The sequence below is a fragment of the Epinephelus moara genome, chromosome 1, assembly GCF_006386435.1.
Source record: "Epinephelus moara isolate mb chromosome 1, YSFRI_EMoa_1.0, whole genome shotgun sequence".
Lineage (NCBI taxonomy): Eukaryota > Metazoa > Chordata > Actinopteri > Perciformes > Serranidae > Epinephelus > Epinephelus moara.
Genome location: NC_065506.1, coordinates 25,135,813 through 25,150,992, shown reverse-complemented (window position 1 = coordinate 25,150,992; position 15,180 = coordinate 25,135,813). Strand labels below are relative to the sequence as shown.

At 41.1% G+C, this 15,180-nt stretch overlaps 1 protein-coding gene across 2 annotated transcripts in view; it reads right to left on the bottom strand.

The window, feature by feature from the left end:
- itsn2b (intersectin 2b) overlaps nucleotides 1-14,488 on the bottom strand; it is a 44,707-nt gene extending 30,219 nt beyond the window's left edge. The window contains exons 1-7 of one of the 2 annotated variants that reach the window (XM_050070761.1): nucleotides 14,276-14,488; nucleotides 4,993-5,066; nucleotides 3,302-3,394; nucleotides 2,864-2,927; nucleotides 1,662-1,837; nucleotides 1,286-1,546; nucleotides 170-272 (exon numbers count right to left, since the gene is read on the bottom strand). In XM_050070761.1, coding sequence (XP_049926718.1) covers nucleotides 170-272; nucleotides 1,286-1,546; nucleotides 1,662-1,837; nucleotides 2,864-2,927; nucleotides 3,302-3,394; nucleotides 4,993-4,999 — 704 coding nt within the window. In that variant the 5' untranslated portion in view covers nucleotides 5,000-5,066; nucleotides 14,276-14,488. The remainder of the gene's footprint in view (nucleotides 1-169; nucleotides 273-1,285; nucleotides 1,547-1,661; nucleotides 1,838-2,863; nucleotides 2,928-3,301; nucleotides 3,395-4,992; nucleotides 5,067-14,275) is intronic. The other variant, XM_050070843.1, reaches the window with a different exon arrangement.
- Nucleotides 14,489-15,180: the final 692 nt, after the last annotated feature.

Genomic DNA, 15,180 nt, shown 5'->3' with positions numbered 1-15,180 from the left:
TGAAAGACAAAACTACGAGCTGAATGCACCAAACTTCAGGAGGTCCAATGTGTTTTTGATACACTTCAAAGAGACGGACAAGATTAATGAGGCACTGATTGTGCAAAAAGGGAAGCTGCTTAGTGCTTCCAAATTTCTGTGTGTGTGGGGGTTTTTTTTCGTTTGTTACCTGATAGATCCCAGGTCCAGCAGCGATGAGGCTTTGTTCATACTAGCAGGAGAAGCGGAGCGTCCAAGCGGAGAGGAGTAGGGGGATGCAGAGAGAGGCAGGCCTGAAAACACACAGCACACATATCCATCAAATACTTTCATATAATTATCTGCATCACTATGATAACGTTGTAGCCATCAACCTTAACCATAAAATCTTGATGCCGTTCACCCTAACACACAGACTTTTGTTAGGAGCCCTACAGTGGGTCAGAGATATACTGTCATCCAGCCCAGCTTGCCAACGACAGGGTAGGTGTTTGTATGGAGATGAGACAAAGAGATCTGACTCTGCAGAACCCTCTTTTTCCCCTCAGAAATATTTTATTATCTGTGCTCTGCTGCAAACATAGACAATTTTTACTCTCAGAGCATGACACTGTGATAAAGTGATAATCAAAGGACAGATTCGTGTATTTAAAGGGCTACTTTGCCAACTCTCAGTTAGCTTTGTATCATAACATTGTGGGTAGTATGTGTAAAAAACCTATGTTAACCTGCCCTCCATCTTATCAGCGCCCAGATCTCCCTGCTTATTTGCAAGTGATGCATTTGGCGTCATGCTGCGGATTTTTGCTGGCTCTAGGGCTGTTGCTTGAACTAAAGATTGTAATCACCCCCCCTCTCTCTCAAACTCCGATGAAACAGTAAAACTAGGCAGTGCTGATCAAATATTAAGCACGATTCTGTTGCTATGCTGCTTATTTCTCACTTTAAATGTTTTCAGAAACATACTTTAGCTTAGTGTTTGACTGTAACATGAGATTGTTTGTGACCAGCTGCCTGCCATATTGTTTTTGAACAGGCACTCACCAGCTGGAGTGTTTACTGGTCCGGTGCGGCGCAGTGCAGTGCATTCTGGTAGTTGTAGGTTTTCTACTTCTTAAGTAAATGCCACAATCCTTTTCCTATGTTTCTTTGTTCTATATTCTATCTGGTATTTGTGTCTCTCTACTGCAGAGATCATCTTTCCAGAAGTGAAATACTTCTTAAATCATACAAGAGACCCTCCTGATGACACAGCGACAGATACACGATACTACAGAGGAGTAAAAACAAAAATGAAAATGAGTACCAGGGGCCAAAGTTCCAGCTGTCATTGGTTGGAGAATGGAGCCATTTGGCAGGGTGGTGTTTCCCATGGTGGGCATCAGGGGCCTGGAGGAGGTGGAGGCCATTAAAGGGCTCATGCCTGTTGCTGTAGGAACCAAAGGAGTGAGGCCTGTCATTGGTGTCATAGTTGCAAGTCCAGGGTTTGCCATGGAGATGGACATAGGGGTCAACATGGCAAGGTTTGTCCCAGGCATCATCGACATTGTAGGTACAGAAGATATACCTAGGACACACACACACACACACACACACACACACACAAAAGGCTGTGACAGCTGAAGCAAAAGACACATTTCAGTTCTAAAATCCACATACAGTATATAATAATAATACTGTACCATAGGCTGGGTTACCAAGATTACTGAGGTTGGGAACAGGCACTGGAGGCTGCTTCATGATGATTGGCAGTGCTGAGGGAAGCTGTGTACCCTGGAGTTTCAGTTTTATGAGCTTCATAGCGATGGAAAACTCCAACCTGTCCATCTTCCCATCTTTATTCATGTCAGCCAGAGCCCTGAGAGGCAGACAGAAACAAACAGATAACAGACAGACAAACACATCAAAGAGTGTAAAGATCTCGTGCTTCAAGTATAGATTACAGTGAAAACTCAAGAGAACAAATCAATCAAAAATTGGGCTGAACGCTTAATCCTGTTCAAAATGACACTGTGATGTAATAGAATGCAAATTTCAAATTGCAAAAGCTGCAGTTGGAAAAAAAAAAAACATTCACAACTGCATTGGAGAGAACTGGCACTCTAAGCTTCATGTACACACATGCTGCCCTATGCTAAACATAACATATGCGAATAAGAGCAGATGAAGAAAACAACCTGTAAAATGCCATGCACACGCAAACGGCCAAGGCCGACTTTCAGTGAAATACACGTTTACATATCACGTTGTTTGCTTAAGCGAGTGTGTGGCCGAGTGAACAATAGAGAGAGGGTTACGGTGCATGCACTGAGAGCAGACAGGTAATGGTGATCGGAGGAGAGAGTCTGCTTGCCTCCTGACAACATGTTTACAACGAGGTGAGTGTCAGAGCCACGGTCAGCAAGCACTTCAGTTACAAAACTGCAACTTACTGACTGGAGTTCAGTTAGACTCAAATTTATTTTTCATGTATAATGTTCACACCAGGCCTGTTGCTTTGCAGTGCTTTCTCCTTCTTTTTCCATATTTCATGTCATGATGTTTATACTACTTGTACACAAGGCTTGACATTACATGTTATTATGTTCTACAGCGGTTGAAAGTTTTTACAGTTCAGTAGTTCAATAAAGATATGCTTTTCATATCAATTTATGCATTAAATGAATCTCATTTCATCGTAACTTGAACAGCGTAAGTTGACTGTATCCAATGTTGCGTTGGTAAGATTATAGAATGATTTATTGCCTGTGTATAGTGAAGAACACAGAGGAACTTAATGAAATCGCATACTGGGTCGCAGTTAGATTATCTTATTGGTTATATTGTTCAGCCCTTCTCAAAAGATCCGAGTGTATGTGAGTGTGAAAGTGAGAGTGTTTCTCACCATATCTCAGCCAAAACTGAAGGAGGCAGCCCTGACTGGAGGAAAAACTTCCTCGCCTGTTCCCCTACAGAAAGAGACAGAGAGGAAAAAAGGCAAGAAACACAAGAAAATTGAGATTCTCCTGCATGCAAAACTCAAAATGTGTCTGCATACAAACACCACTATCTACTGTATTTTCGTGCCTAAATGTGTGTGTGTATATTAGTCTAATCACCTGAGCATAGCAACATCATTTGTTAGCACTTCATAACTACTTATATTTACATGTGCCTGTGTATTTATGTGGTATTAGGAAATCACCTTGCTTAATACATGTAAAGCTAATGGCAGAAGGACGTGTCCTGGTGAAATGGCATTGTGAAATGTACTGACAGGGAAATCACTGTGTTCATGATGCACCAAAAATCTCTGTGGTGATGATTGTGTCAGTGTGTGTACCTGAGACATAGCCCATTGATGGGGAGAGGGTGTCAAACTTCTGATCATGTTTGACCCTCTCCTCTGGAGTGACCGCCCAAACACTTAGACCACCTACAGAGAAAGAGAAGAAGTGTGAAGCACAAGACCTAGCCATTATCTTCTAGATAGGTCAGCCTGGTGAGCACTGATCCCTTCTACAGTTATATTTACTGAATAACTAGAATTACTGCCTCGCGGTTGTATGCCTCTGCCAAACAAGCATTTCAATTTATATTTATATCTATCAAGACTCATATGTATGTAGTAAAGACTTTCAAGGAATTGATAAGTATTTCATGTATTTTTTGGCAAAATGTGGATGCTTCACACATATTTTCAACCAGGCTTAAAAGAAGATCTATACAGTCTCCGCAGTTTCAAGATGGACACCCAAGATTAGTGTCACCATTTCCGTATCTGACCAAACGTATTCCCTTCTGTTCCTGAGATATGGCGCCGAATAATGGCCAGAAAAGGGTTTTTGCAGAACATTATGATGTCACAGTAAAGCTGACCTTTGACCTTTTAGATACAAAATGTCATCACTTCATTATGTTATCCTGTTAGACATTTGTGTGATATTTTGTCATAACTAGCATTTGAATTCTTGAGTGATGACCAGCATCGTGTTTTGTGAGGTTGACCTTTGACCACCAAATTCTAATCAATTCATCGTCAAGTCCAAGTGGACGTTTGTGCAAATTTTGAAAGAAACCCCTCTAGGCGCTGAGGTATCACGTTCATTAGAACAGGATGGACACCGCAAAAAACAATGTCTCCGACCACTGCTGTTGCAGGCACAAAGGCATAAAAATAGCTCTTTTCATATCAGTAAATGTATCTAATATCTGATTTATGGGTTCTACTCAGCAAACCTGTTCCTTGAAGAGACTAAGGGCTGTTTAACTTTCTCACTGTTTAAATAAATCACACACAGACAACAGGTAACTCTGAGCAAAGCCTACTAACATACAGTCTGCATGACTACAAAAAGTTGGGAGCCATCTTATGATTTACAAAGAAACAGGAAGGAAGGCAGGTGCATGCACACACTCGCGCACACACACACCAGCCCATGTGGTTGTCAGGATTTGGGAATGCTCTGATATTGACAAAGTGATAATGAAGCACACTGTTATTGTGTCACTTTGTTTAGACAGGAGGACAGAACAGCACTTTCACTGAGGCTGACTACATGTCAGTTTTTCCTCTACAGTCAGTCAGCAGATACAGTGAATGGACAGTTCACTGCATCATAACAAAACATACACAGTAGTCCTGTGACTGGCACCCTGAACAAAGCTGGTATGAAAGTATGGAAAGAAATAGTTTCATGACCATAGAGCATGACAAATGTACTAAAGGCAGGACTTAAATATTGTAAACTGGTAGAGAGAGGGCAAGTGGAGATATTACGATTAAAACCTGTCTCACACGAACAGTAAACGACAAATGATAACAACAGTGTGTGTTCAGATTAATGTATACGCAGCCACACACACGCATCGGACTGGGAATTATTACTAGAACCAGCACTGTGTTGGCCTCAGCAGATCTGCAGAGCCAAAAAAAAACAAAAACAAAAAAACACACACACAGCACACTCCCATCCATTTCAGGTCCTCCCCCCTCCTCCACCCACTCACACACACAAACTGCAGTGGTCTTACCATTCATATTTGCAGGTGGCAGAGGCAGAGAGGGGGAACTCCCGACGGCGTCCTCAGCTACTGCTCGCAGCCATCTGCAAAACACACAGTCACAGCCCAGTCATCAGTCAATACTGCAGCTAAAACAGGATAGTGGTGTCACAGAGAGGAGGGAGAGAAAAAAGGCAGCGAGAGAGAGATTCTGGTCAGTCAGCAGAGTCAAACAGGGCTCCTCCTGTTCTCTTCAGTCAGGAGCACTCTGGCCACGTCCCAACGCTTTTAAACTACTGGGACATGCTCCAATACTATCCACGCTTATCACCGTAGTGGCCAAACACTAATACTACACAAGCTAGACTGATAAACCTTCATGAAGAAAACATTTACACTCACTGTCTTGGAAAATATGAATCCCTGTTCAGTACTATGTTGGACCAGATTTAGGTTCTGGTGGCAGCTGACTGAGGTTGTGTCAGTGACCTGTGGCATCTTGGTGTTAAGAAAACATCAGTTCTTCATGCTACTGCCCAGGTTTGATTCATGTTCATCCTTTAGCTCAATGCAGCTAAATGCTAATGCCAGCATGCTAACATGGCTCACAATGGAAATGCTAACATGCTGATGTTAATAAATGTTGATGTTAATGTTTACCATATTCACCATTACATTTCAGTGTGTTAGCATGCTAATTACAAAAAAAACAAACACATGGCACAGCTCAGACTGGTTCAAATGAGCTTAGTTTTGCAGTTATTTACTCGTAAATTAAAATATTTGAGAAATAAACATTTTGTCGTGATGTTGGCAACAGGTGAAAAGTCAGAGGATCACCAAAGGAATTAAAACTTATCCCCTGGAAACCATGAATGCCTGCACAATATTGTGTGCCAATCAATCCAGTAGATGTTTAAACATTTCACAAGATAAGTGAAAAATTTGGCCAGCTGTTGGCATTAGATGAAAAGTTGGATAATCATTTAAGTCCGTGAGATTCATCCTCTGGGTACTGAAAATGTCCTTACAACATTTTATGGCAATCTACCTAGTAGTTACTGTGATATCTGAGTCTGAACTTAAGTGGTGGTCAGACCGACTGACCAACACTGCCACCGAAGCACCACAGTCTAAATGATTTCCAACCTGCCTTCCTGTCACCCATGACTACACCCTTCATAGAGTCTATTACATCATGCTTGACACCCACTCTTGTTAAGTCAAGCACACGCAAAGCAAGCGTGGGAATGCAGCTGCTGTTACATGTGTATTTAGTGCAAGGGTGAAGTGGTCTGTGTCTCCATTTGTTTTAGTTTACTACAATAAAGATTTTACGAGCTGGCTAGAGAGCTTTGCAGAGTTATTGTCCTTTACATTTTTGTATTTTTGAATAATCAGACCTGGGGAGGGCTTGGCACAGAATTATATGGCCATATTTTGCATGTATTATATCAATACATGGACACCAGGTATTGTGTGTCATATCTAGGGGCCTCTGGTGATTCCCACTCCAATTCTCTGGGATTGTTGGCAGGAGCCCTGTGGTAGGTAACAACATGTTATATGTACTAGAGTACATGTCGACAGACTAAATGTACCATGCATTGGTTCCTTGTTGACAAAAGACTAGTAACTTCTATCATGGTAGCAGGGTACAAAATTAGCACCATCCACTGGTCATATACTGGTAAAAGTGGCTGGTAGATTTGCTTCACCCATCAGCCAAGAAAAACAATGGTAATCTACTGAGCGGCTGGTAACATGTTGAACATTCTCAGCCATTTCACTGGTGGACTAAAAAAGTTAATTTTACACCCTGCATGCTGGGCTTGCCAGCATATTTATAGGCCCCATTTGTGACTGCAGAACTGTGCCTCCCTGTTATAATACAGCCACCACAAAACTGCCTTGTTTAGATATAAAACAGTTTTTCGCTGTGGGATAGAAGTGTGAACTTTTGCTTCAGTAGAGAACAGATAACAGAGGCCACATGTACTATGAAGACTCAATTTCACACATTTAATTTAAACAGCTGATGTGAATATGTATAATCTAACGTCAAATACAGAGCTGAACTTATTTCACTGCATCTTAAATGGGTACACTGTGAATCAGACGATCATGTTTCTTCTTTCACATTCACTTCATTACTGGCATGCTGAACACCTGCTTCCACCATATCTCCCTCTGCCATCAGCCACAGCCAGTCAGGCTCACATGATGTAGTCGGAGGAGGAAAAGGAGGAGAGAAATTCCAATCTTTCTGCTCAACACTTCCTGCCCGGTAACCCACAGACACAAGCATTTCCTAGTCCAACGTCAGTTGACAGGAAGTGATCATAGATTTTGGCAGAGGGACAGCTTTGATGTCCCAGAAAATATGAGCTGGAGTCAAAACGAGAGTTGGGACTGGGCTGTACAAGAATTACAGATTGACGAGTGATTTTTTTAGGAAGCTAAATGACTAATTGCTAACCTGTTCGCTGATACGAGCACACGAAAGAGAACATGAATAAGATGAAGAGAGAGATTATGAGAGGGGGAGAAAAACAATGAGTGTGGGTTTTTGAGAATGTGGTCTAATCAATGCTCTCACGGGCAGAGAACAGCAAGGGACGGCTAATCTACTGCCTGCCATCTGTCGCTCTCCTTCTCCTTCACTCCTCCTACGTCAGGTGCTCCTGTAGGTCATCCTCATGCTTTCAGTTTTTTTGCCTTATGTTCTTTAATTCTGCCCTTGTTCTTCATATGCAGACTTTATCAAATATTGAAATATGAGTGTGTACATATGGTGACTGTTTTCAGCAGGAAGTTATGTTTGCATCAGTCACAGATACAGTCAGACTGCATTTTTTTGCAGTAGAAATAACACCACTTAGTAAAGTATTGATTATATAACTAGTTGGAAAAAATGTCTTGAACTTAAGCACATTATATTGGCCCAATTTTCTGTACCACATTAACCATTATCACATGAAATATAGAGCCTGACCAACACCGACTGAGTGGTTTGTCACAAGGATCCATCACATTTGGTCATCACAGACCAAACGTGGACAACGTTTCAAAACTTTTCCATGACTGTTTCAAGGACCCATAATAGAATTTCCATGGCCATTAGCAATGTATAACACGAACGGAAGTATACAGTGTATTTTACTTCAAATATATTAGGCGGTCTGCGGACACGGAGCAGTAGAGCTTATCAAAACAGGCATTAGTGCTCTGAGACACAAATGAGCACCCAAGGCGTGGTACAATTTAAAAGTATTAATGGTGCATAGGTATGGAAACTTTTCGCTTCATGACCCTACATGGTAAATCACACTGTTGAAAAATTATTTTTCTTGCCAACCTTGCCCTACATTATTCAAACATATTAGATCAAAACTCTATTCAAACAAAGTACCGACTAGCTGGCACACATGGAGGAGAAGACGGACTGCGGGGAGAAAATTGAGAATCATACGTGATGGTAAACAAAACGTCACGACTCACACATTGACACATGCTTGAGCTATGTCGTACACCTACATAAAATAAATTTGCTTACATTATGCGGCAGGTTATCCACCGAAAATTACTCTAACAATTCCATTACACACAGCAAGATTCCATGACTTTTCCAAAAGTTTCAAGGATTTTCCTTGACTTTTTTAAGCCTGGAAAGCAAGATTGTGAACTCTATGACTTTTCCAGGTTTTCCATGACTGTGGGAGCGTGTTTTATACTTAAATAATAGACAAGTTAATCTCAAGTGTTGAGGGAACAGTAGTGTAAACAGTAGAGTTAGCTAGACAAACCTAATACTGTTTCAAGCACTTTTCATGCATAATGCCAAACATACCTGTGTGGCAGACATGAGTGATAAGCTGACAACAGACAACAGTTTTGGCCATTCAGTATTGGTCAGACTCTAGTCGTGGAGTGTAACCTCTGGTAATATAACACTGTAGGAATTATAATGAATAAATGAAAGATAGCATTGAACTGTCGGCTTTAGGGTTTAATTTTTCCAGAGTGACAGTGGAATCTGACTTTTCCTGTCTGGATGCCTGCCTGACCGCCTGACCAACTGACCGACTGAACGACTGACTCTGCTGGCACGAGTGACCAACCTACGTGACAGACTCAGCTTTGCACTCCTCATGCAAATCCTTCCTGAGGGCTCCACCTACCCTAGTAAATAACTTCAGCTGTACTTCACCTGCGATGCAAGACCTATTAAAAACCACTAAAAACAAGGTTTGAAAACAGACTCCAGGCTACAGGAAGGCGTCTATGTATGAAGGCCTGATGCTATGTTTTGGTAGCGTTACAATGGGCACCATAGAGAAGGGGACCTAAGTAATAGCTTTACAGATTACACAAAGTTTTCATTTTTTACATAAGGGTTTGCCTGATCGTCAAACAGTCTGAGGAATTTTCATAAGCTCAGAAATAGCTTTTCAAAACACACTGCATAGTCTGGACACTACATCCTTGTAATGACTAGAGACTGGCAACTGAAGCAAGACTTTGATTTCCTCCCAGCTCTAGCTACACCATTGCACGATGCTGCATTTAATTTACAGTACTTTTCAAGGTCTGGCCCAATGCTAAGCTTGTGTAAGCCCATCCTGGTGTTCACACCCACACAGTAGTTCCATTTACAGTTGTCACGGTTGAATATATAAATAGACATATGACTCATATTGGGTCCTAACCTGTAGTTTATGAAACAAGTCTTCCACAGTCATGTCTTCAACATCAGCTAGGTGTAAATGCAATCTGACCAAATTCTTAAGAAAAACACATCCACCCAGCAAGTTGAAAGGTCACCAAACTCTGCCTCTTCCTGCAAGCTCAAGCGAGCCTATCAAAAAGCTACAAATCGTAGCAGGAAGTCTTCCCTTGCAAAAAAGAACATTAATAATGAATGTGACTCTTGTCCATGGCTTTGCTTCCTTGACCTGAGAAGCGGTATGTTTGTTGACAAGTGTGCCAGCTCTGCCTGGCTAATCTGCATATTAGGAATCCAATCACAAACAGGCAGAATTAAGATAATGAGACTGCTTATTAATTTCAGATCGGATGCTGTTATCTAAACATCGTATCCAGACATGGATCAAATTTTTTTTGCCACTTTCGTAATATTGTATAGGGGTTGCATTCACACTGCAGCAGATCACTGCAGCATAACTTAACTGTACATGTCAGACAGGCATCCATGACAGGAACATTTACAGCTGGCCAATTTCCTGCTGTGGATTCAAACAAGAAAAGTCAAGGCCTACACTAGGAAATACAGGACATAGCAGGAAAGGAAAGGAGTTAATTATGATTCTGTTTCCTTAAAGTATATCAATAAGACTTGTCAGTGAGCCAAAATTGAAACCCCAGAAACAGTGCCGGGCTTTGAAGCCAATTATACATAGTGGAAAAACGTGAAAAAACAACATCCAGGTCGTCAAGTGAAGCCATTGGACCCGAAAAGACTTTTCCCCATAGATTTACATTGTTAAAGACACATCTGTAGATCAGTGGGTACATTTTTTTTAGTGTCACAACCCCCATGAAATGAGTCTAGAAGAGCTGCATTTTATCCTTATTCAAATTAGCGGAGGGCTAAACCAGAAGTTAGCCACTCAGCTGCCTTAGGTCTCTAGGGCACTTGCTCTATGGGCCACACAATGCAGAACATCCGGGTAATTTCATACTGCAGAAATCAAGCTGTTTCGGCTTCATGTGCTACTGAGCAGCTTTCACAGGAATGAACAGGGCCCCACCTCTCTTTATACATCCATAGCCAGAATACACAGTTACATGGCTCTGAAACTAGTAAAGCTAAATGGAATGCAGGCTCCATTATATTATTAATTACCCCTGCGGTTTTCCTGCTATGTCAAGTCAAAGTGTCTTCTGTCGAAGGCCTGTTGATCCATAGCAAGACTGTGCAGTCCCTTTGGAGTGCAAGGCCGTTATTAAAACCAATGGAAATTTGCAAACTTCTTTCAGCTTGCACATTTTCTTTGGACTAAAAAACCATTACATTTAACTATTCTTCAAGGTCAGATTAAACCACTGAGGGCTGAATTCATGCCTGACTGGAGTGTAGTGGTAAAAGAAACACCCCACTTCCTCAGAGTGTGGTGTTTCTTTTTATTTATGGCGTGGCTATATTGGTTAGACCTCACCTGCTTCAGTTCTGCTTTGGTTCCTGCTAAGAGACTGGGACATTTCGGTCTCTCTGTTAGTATATACATAACATTGAAAACTGTTGGATAAATAGCCAGGCTGTCACTGACCTTAGCTGCTTCAGTAGCAGCTTTGAGCCCTGCGTGTCAGACTCTCTTTCTCTCACTATGGGAGTATCAGTCTGGGTCTGTTTGTCCCTTATGCTCTGTTAAGTGTGCACTTTTCATACAGCACCTTGCTGCCATGAAGACTCTTAACACTGACAGGAGGAAATTATAACACAACAAAGAACCAGACAGAGATGGATGAGACTGAGGAAAGGATGTTTTACAATGAATCTTTTCTCATCTTCTTCCTCATTCCCTGACATGAACTTTTTCCTTGTCTCTGTCTCTTCATGTATCATTGCATGTCTGTGTCTGTCCCTCCGCCTCGAAATCTGTGCCCTACCAACTGTGTGACCCTGGCCCGTCCTCATCACTACTCTGTCCTGAAACAAGCACTGTCTGTTGTTCTATGAAATCAATGATTGATTTTCAGCCGCCTCGCTCAGTGACCTCACACCAATGACATCAACTCCATCCTGATGACTCTTCCTCTCCCTTTGTGTGCGTTTGTTTCTATTTACAGTAAAACTATCCTCACTCCTTTGGCTATCCATCTCCTTTACCACTCATCCACCTTGTTTGTTCTGTCTTTCCGACGGCTTCCCGCTGTAGAGCTAACTCTTCAGTTTGTTTAAGTGATATTTCAGCGCCACCATCCACACATTCAAAAACTGCTGCAAGGGCCCTTTGAAGTGTCTCAGATTGGGTTTGATTTACAATGTTTGCAATGCTGTGTTTTGTTTTCTTAAGAGGCAAGGCATGCCTCTCCCTCTTGTAGACTCACCCTGATTTGTCCATATATCTGGAGATATGACATGACTGGAGAAAGTACTCTGATAAATTGTTACTTTACAGTGTGAATTAGAGTTACAACAGGATATTTCTTGTAGTGCTGTGTGTATTTATGCATGTGTTTCCTCGCTGACATCTGAGGGGGGAAGGTTTGACGTTAAGCTCAGCTGGCAGGCATTATTTGTCTTGCCTTGAAGATGCTTCAACCTAAGAGAAGTTTGTGAACATGGACTTAAAAACCAGGTTGATCAGTTCCTTTTCACTATTTTTTACTACTACCCATGCTCAGCGTTACAATTACGAAGAAGTAAAGGTTGCTGTTGCTGGCGTGACTGAAGACTCAGTTACATTATGGACAGTGACAGAGACACTGTATAAGAGCAGCTTGCCAAGCTTTAAATCTCTGTTGCAAGCTATGTGCATGCAGTGAATGTATCACGGTGTGTGTCGAAGCAATGATACACAACCACAGTGCTTTAAAAACTGACGGCACATGCAAACACAAACATACTATCACTACCACTGGATGTTTGCTGGCTTCTATACTAGAATAATCTTCTGAACAGCTGATACTTGCCATCCTGTGATAGACTCTTTAACATGTAACATCACATCAGGCACTTCAAACTCAAATATCACCCTGCCCACTGCCACCCATTCTCTCTGTACCTCACACCCTGCTTTATTTTACAAGGAAATACTTTTATACAACTGCTTCATGGTTATGAAAATATTGAAAAGGCTCTATGGCCCTAAGCTTTACTGTATCACTATTTCAGTCGCCCCATCAGTGTCAAGCAATGACTGCCTAATTTCACCATAAAACTGAATGGGCATCAACATTACACTGACTAATGCTGATGATGCAGATTGCAGAATAGATTTTTAAGCATTAGTCTCCTGTGCAGTAAAACAACATGGTATTTAAGATTTAATGCAAAACTAAATATTGCATAATAATTGTTATTGTCCACAAATGCAAATGTGCCTTCAGCTTCACCAGCTGACTAAAACCCATCACAGTGTAATCACTATACATACAAACAACACAACATGCACAGTACAGACAGCAATGACGGACATGGTTAGAGTCCAAATGGTGTTTATGAATTTAGCACAGTTATTGCATTCGCTGTGAAAGACTTTTTGCTGCAGCAGCTCTATAGCATCTTCCCGAGGGCAATTTTATGAATTCTTTAAAAAGGGGATAAACAAGAGCAGCCATATTTTGCAGGGCTTTTAGTTTCACCTGCATGTTTAACATGCATCGCAGCTGTCTTTGCTCTTTTATAATAATTTTGGTCGCCATGATTGCAATTCTGGACAGTCTGTGTTTGCTCTTAGACCCCGCGTGCCCTTACCATGTACTCATGTTAAAAGTTAAAACACTTTCAAGAAGACAAGACTTCTTCATTGATAAATACAGAAATGTACACTTGATAAAAAATTAACGAAAATAAGGCCAGGTGCTACTAAATCTCCATTTTTATGATGTGTAAACTCCACTAGTGGCATTGCAATAAGATGTATCAATAAACATATTAGTATAACCCTATAAGTTGCTAATTATGAAGCAGGCCTGCACTGTTTTGGGTTGCTAGTACCTTTAATGATGTTGGAAGTGATGCTTACTTACTGTTTGCTCTTCTTATGTTATCTTAGACAACTGTCACAACAAGAAACCAACTATGAGACACCCAAAATAGGCCAAAGATTCATAATAAAGACCTAGATGAGCACTGCTGCTCTAATGTGGCCCACAGATTGTGTGTGTATGAACAACCTCACACTGAGTTGAGCCTCCCTCTGTGTGTCTGCATGATAAACTGATAGAGTAACATTCCCTGATCACCTGCCTGCAACCTGCTCAACTCGTTTCAACAAGGAGGAATTCAGGAGACTGACCTGCAAATCTGCCTTTACAAACTTTACAACGCCTCACATCAGAAACAATAACCACCCTGTGACTAGGTGGAGATGAAACCTAACATGTAATGAAATCATAACTTAGCTAGCTAACCTCACGTTAACTCCCATCCCAGCAGCAGAGCAGCATCACTCCTTCAAATATACATTATTCTTTTATTTTCCCGAATAAAATGAGATAAACTGAACAAACATTAACAGGCGAAGCTGTACATACCCATGTGAAACTAGAAAGTCGCCTATAGAAGCAGCCACATAACAATATTAAAGTTACGCTAATGCTTAGTTAAGCAGTTTCGATAACGTACCTCTCTCACCACCAAAAAACACCAACTTCCGATCTTCCGAGGGTCCTGAAGTTTTCATCCACCACTCCTGGACGGTCTCCCACACACACTGTGAAGGTTTATTGTCCACGGAGAGCTGTATTTTGATGGGAAAATGTGAAAGTTTAGCTGCGTCGTTACTGAGAGAACCTGTTGCTGACAGCTCAGTGTGTCACACCAACAACATGGCTGACGGCGAGTGATCGGTGGCTGTGAGGCTGTTAACGTCTGACCGTCCACAGAGTGGGAGGAGAGACAGACACGGGCAGGAGACACACACTGTGATCACAGACCTGTTTATAAGTTCTCCACATTAAATCGGTCCCTTTGTATTTCTCTTTGAAATGTTTGTAAATGCCCATTATCTATTTTTAATGCTTTAAACAAAGTGCTTAGCCTACATAGCATAAAAGACAGGATGGTTTTGTTCTTTGAGTGTGATAGGCCTACTGCTGCACTTCCTTCAGATATTGCTCTGAAATGTACATATATTTTTAATAAATTTTATTGAAAATGTACAAGTATGGCAACAGTCACATTTATACATTCACATGTATGGCACATTTATACAAGTACAAGGAAGTACAAAACATGGAAACATCTTACAAAACAGGATTACAAGGGCAGTGCATTTAACTGTAGGTTTTGAATGGAAATGTGATATTAAACAACAGAGGAGGAAAAGTAATAATATTAATGATAATATATACAGCATACAGGGGAAATATGTATTTATCTCAGTTATCTGATACATTGGGAAAATGTTTTTGAATATTATTTAACTTTTGTGCTTTTATTCCATTCATCAGTTTTAAAGATTTTATGTACAGTTTAAATTAATTCAAGAAGAAAATGGGGGGTGATTTCAGGACTCTGTTCTTATGTGT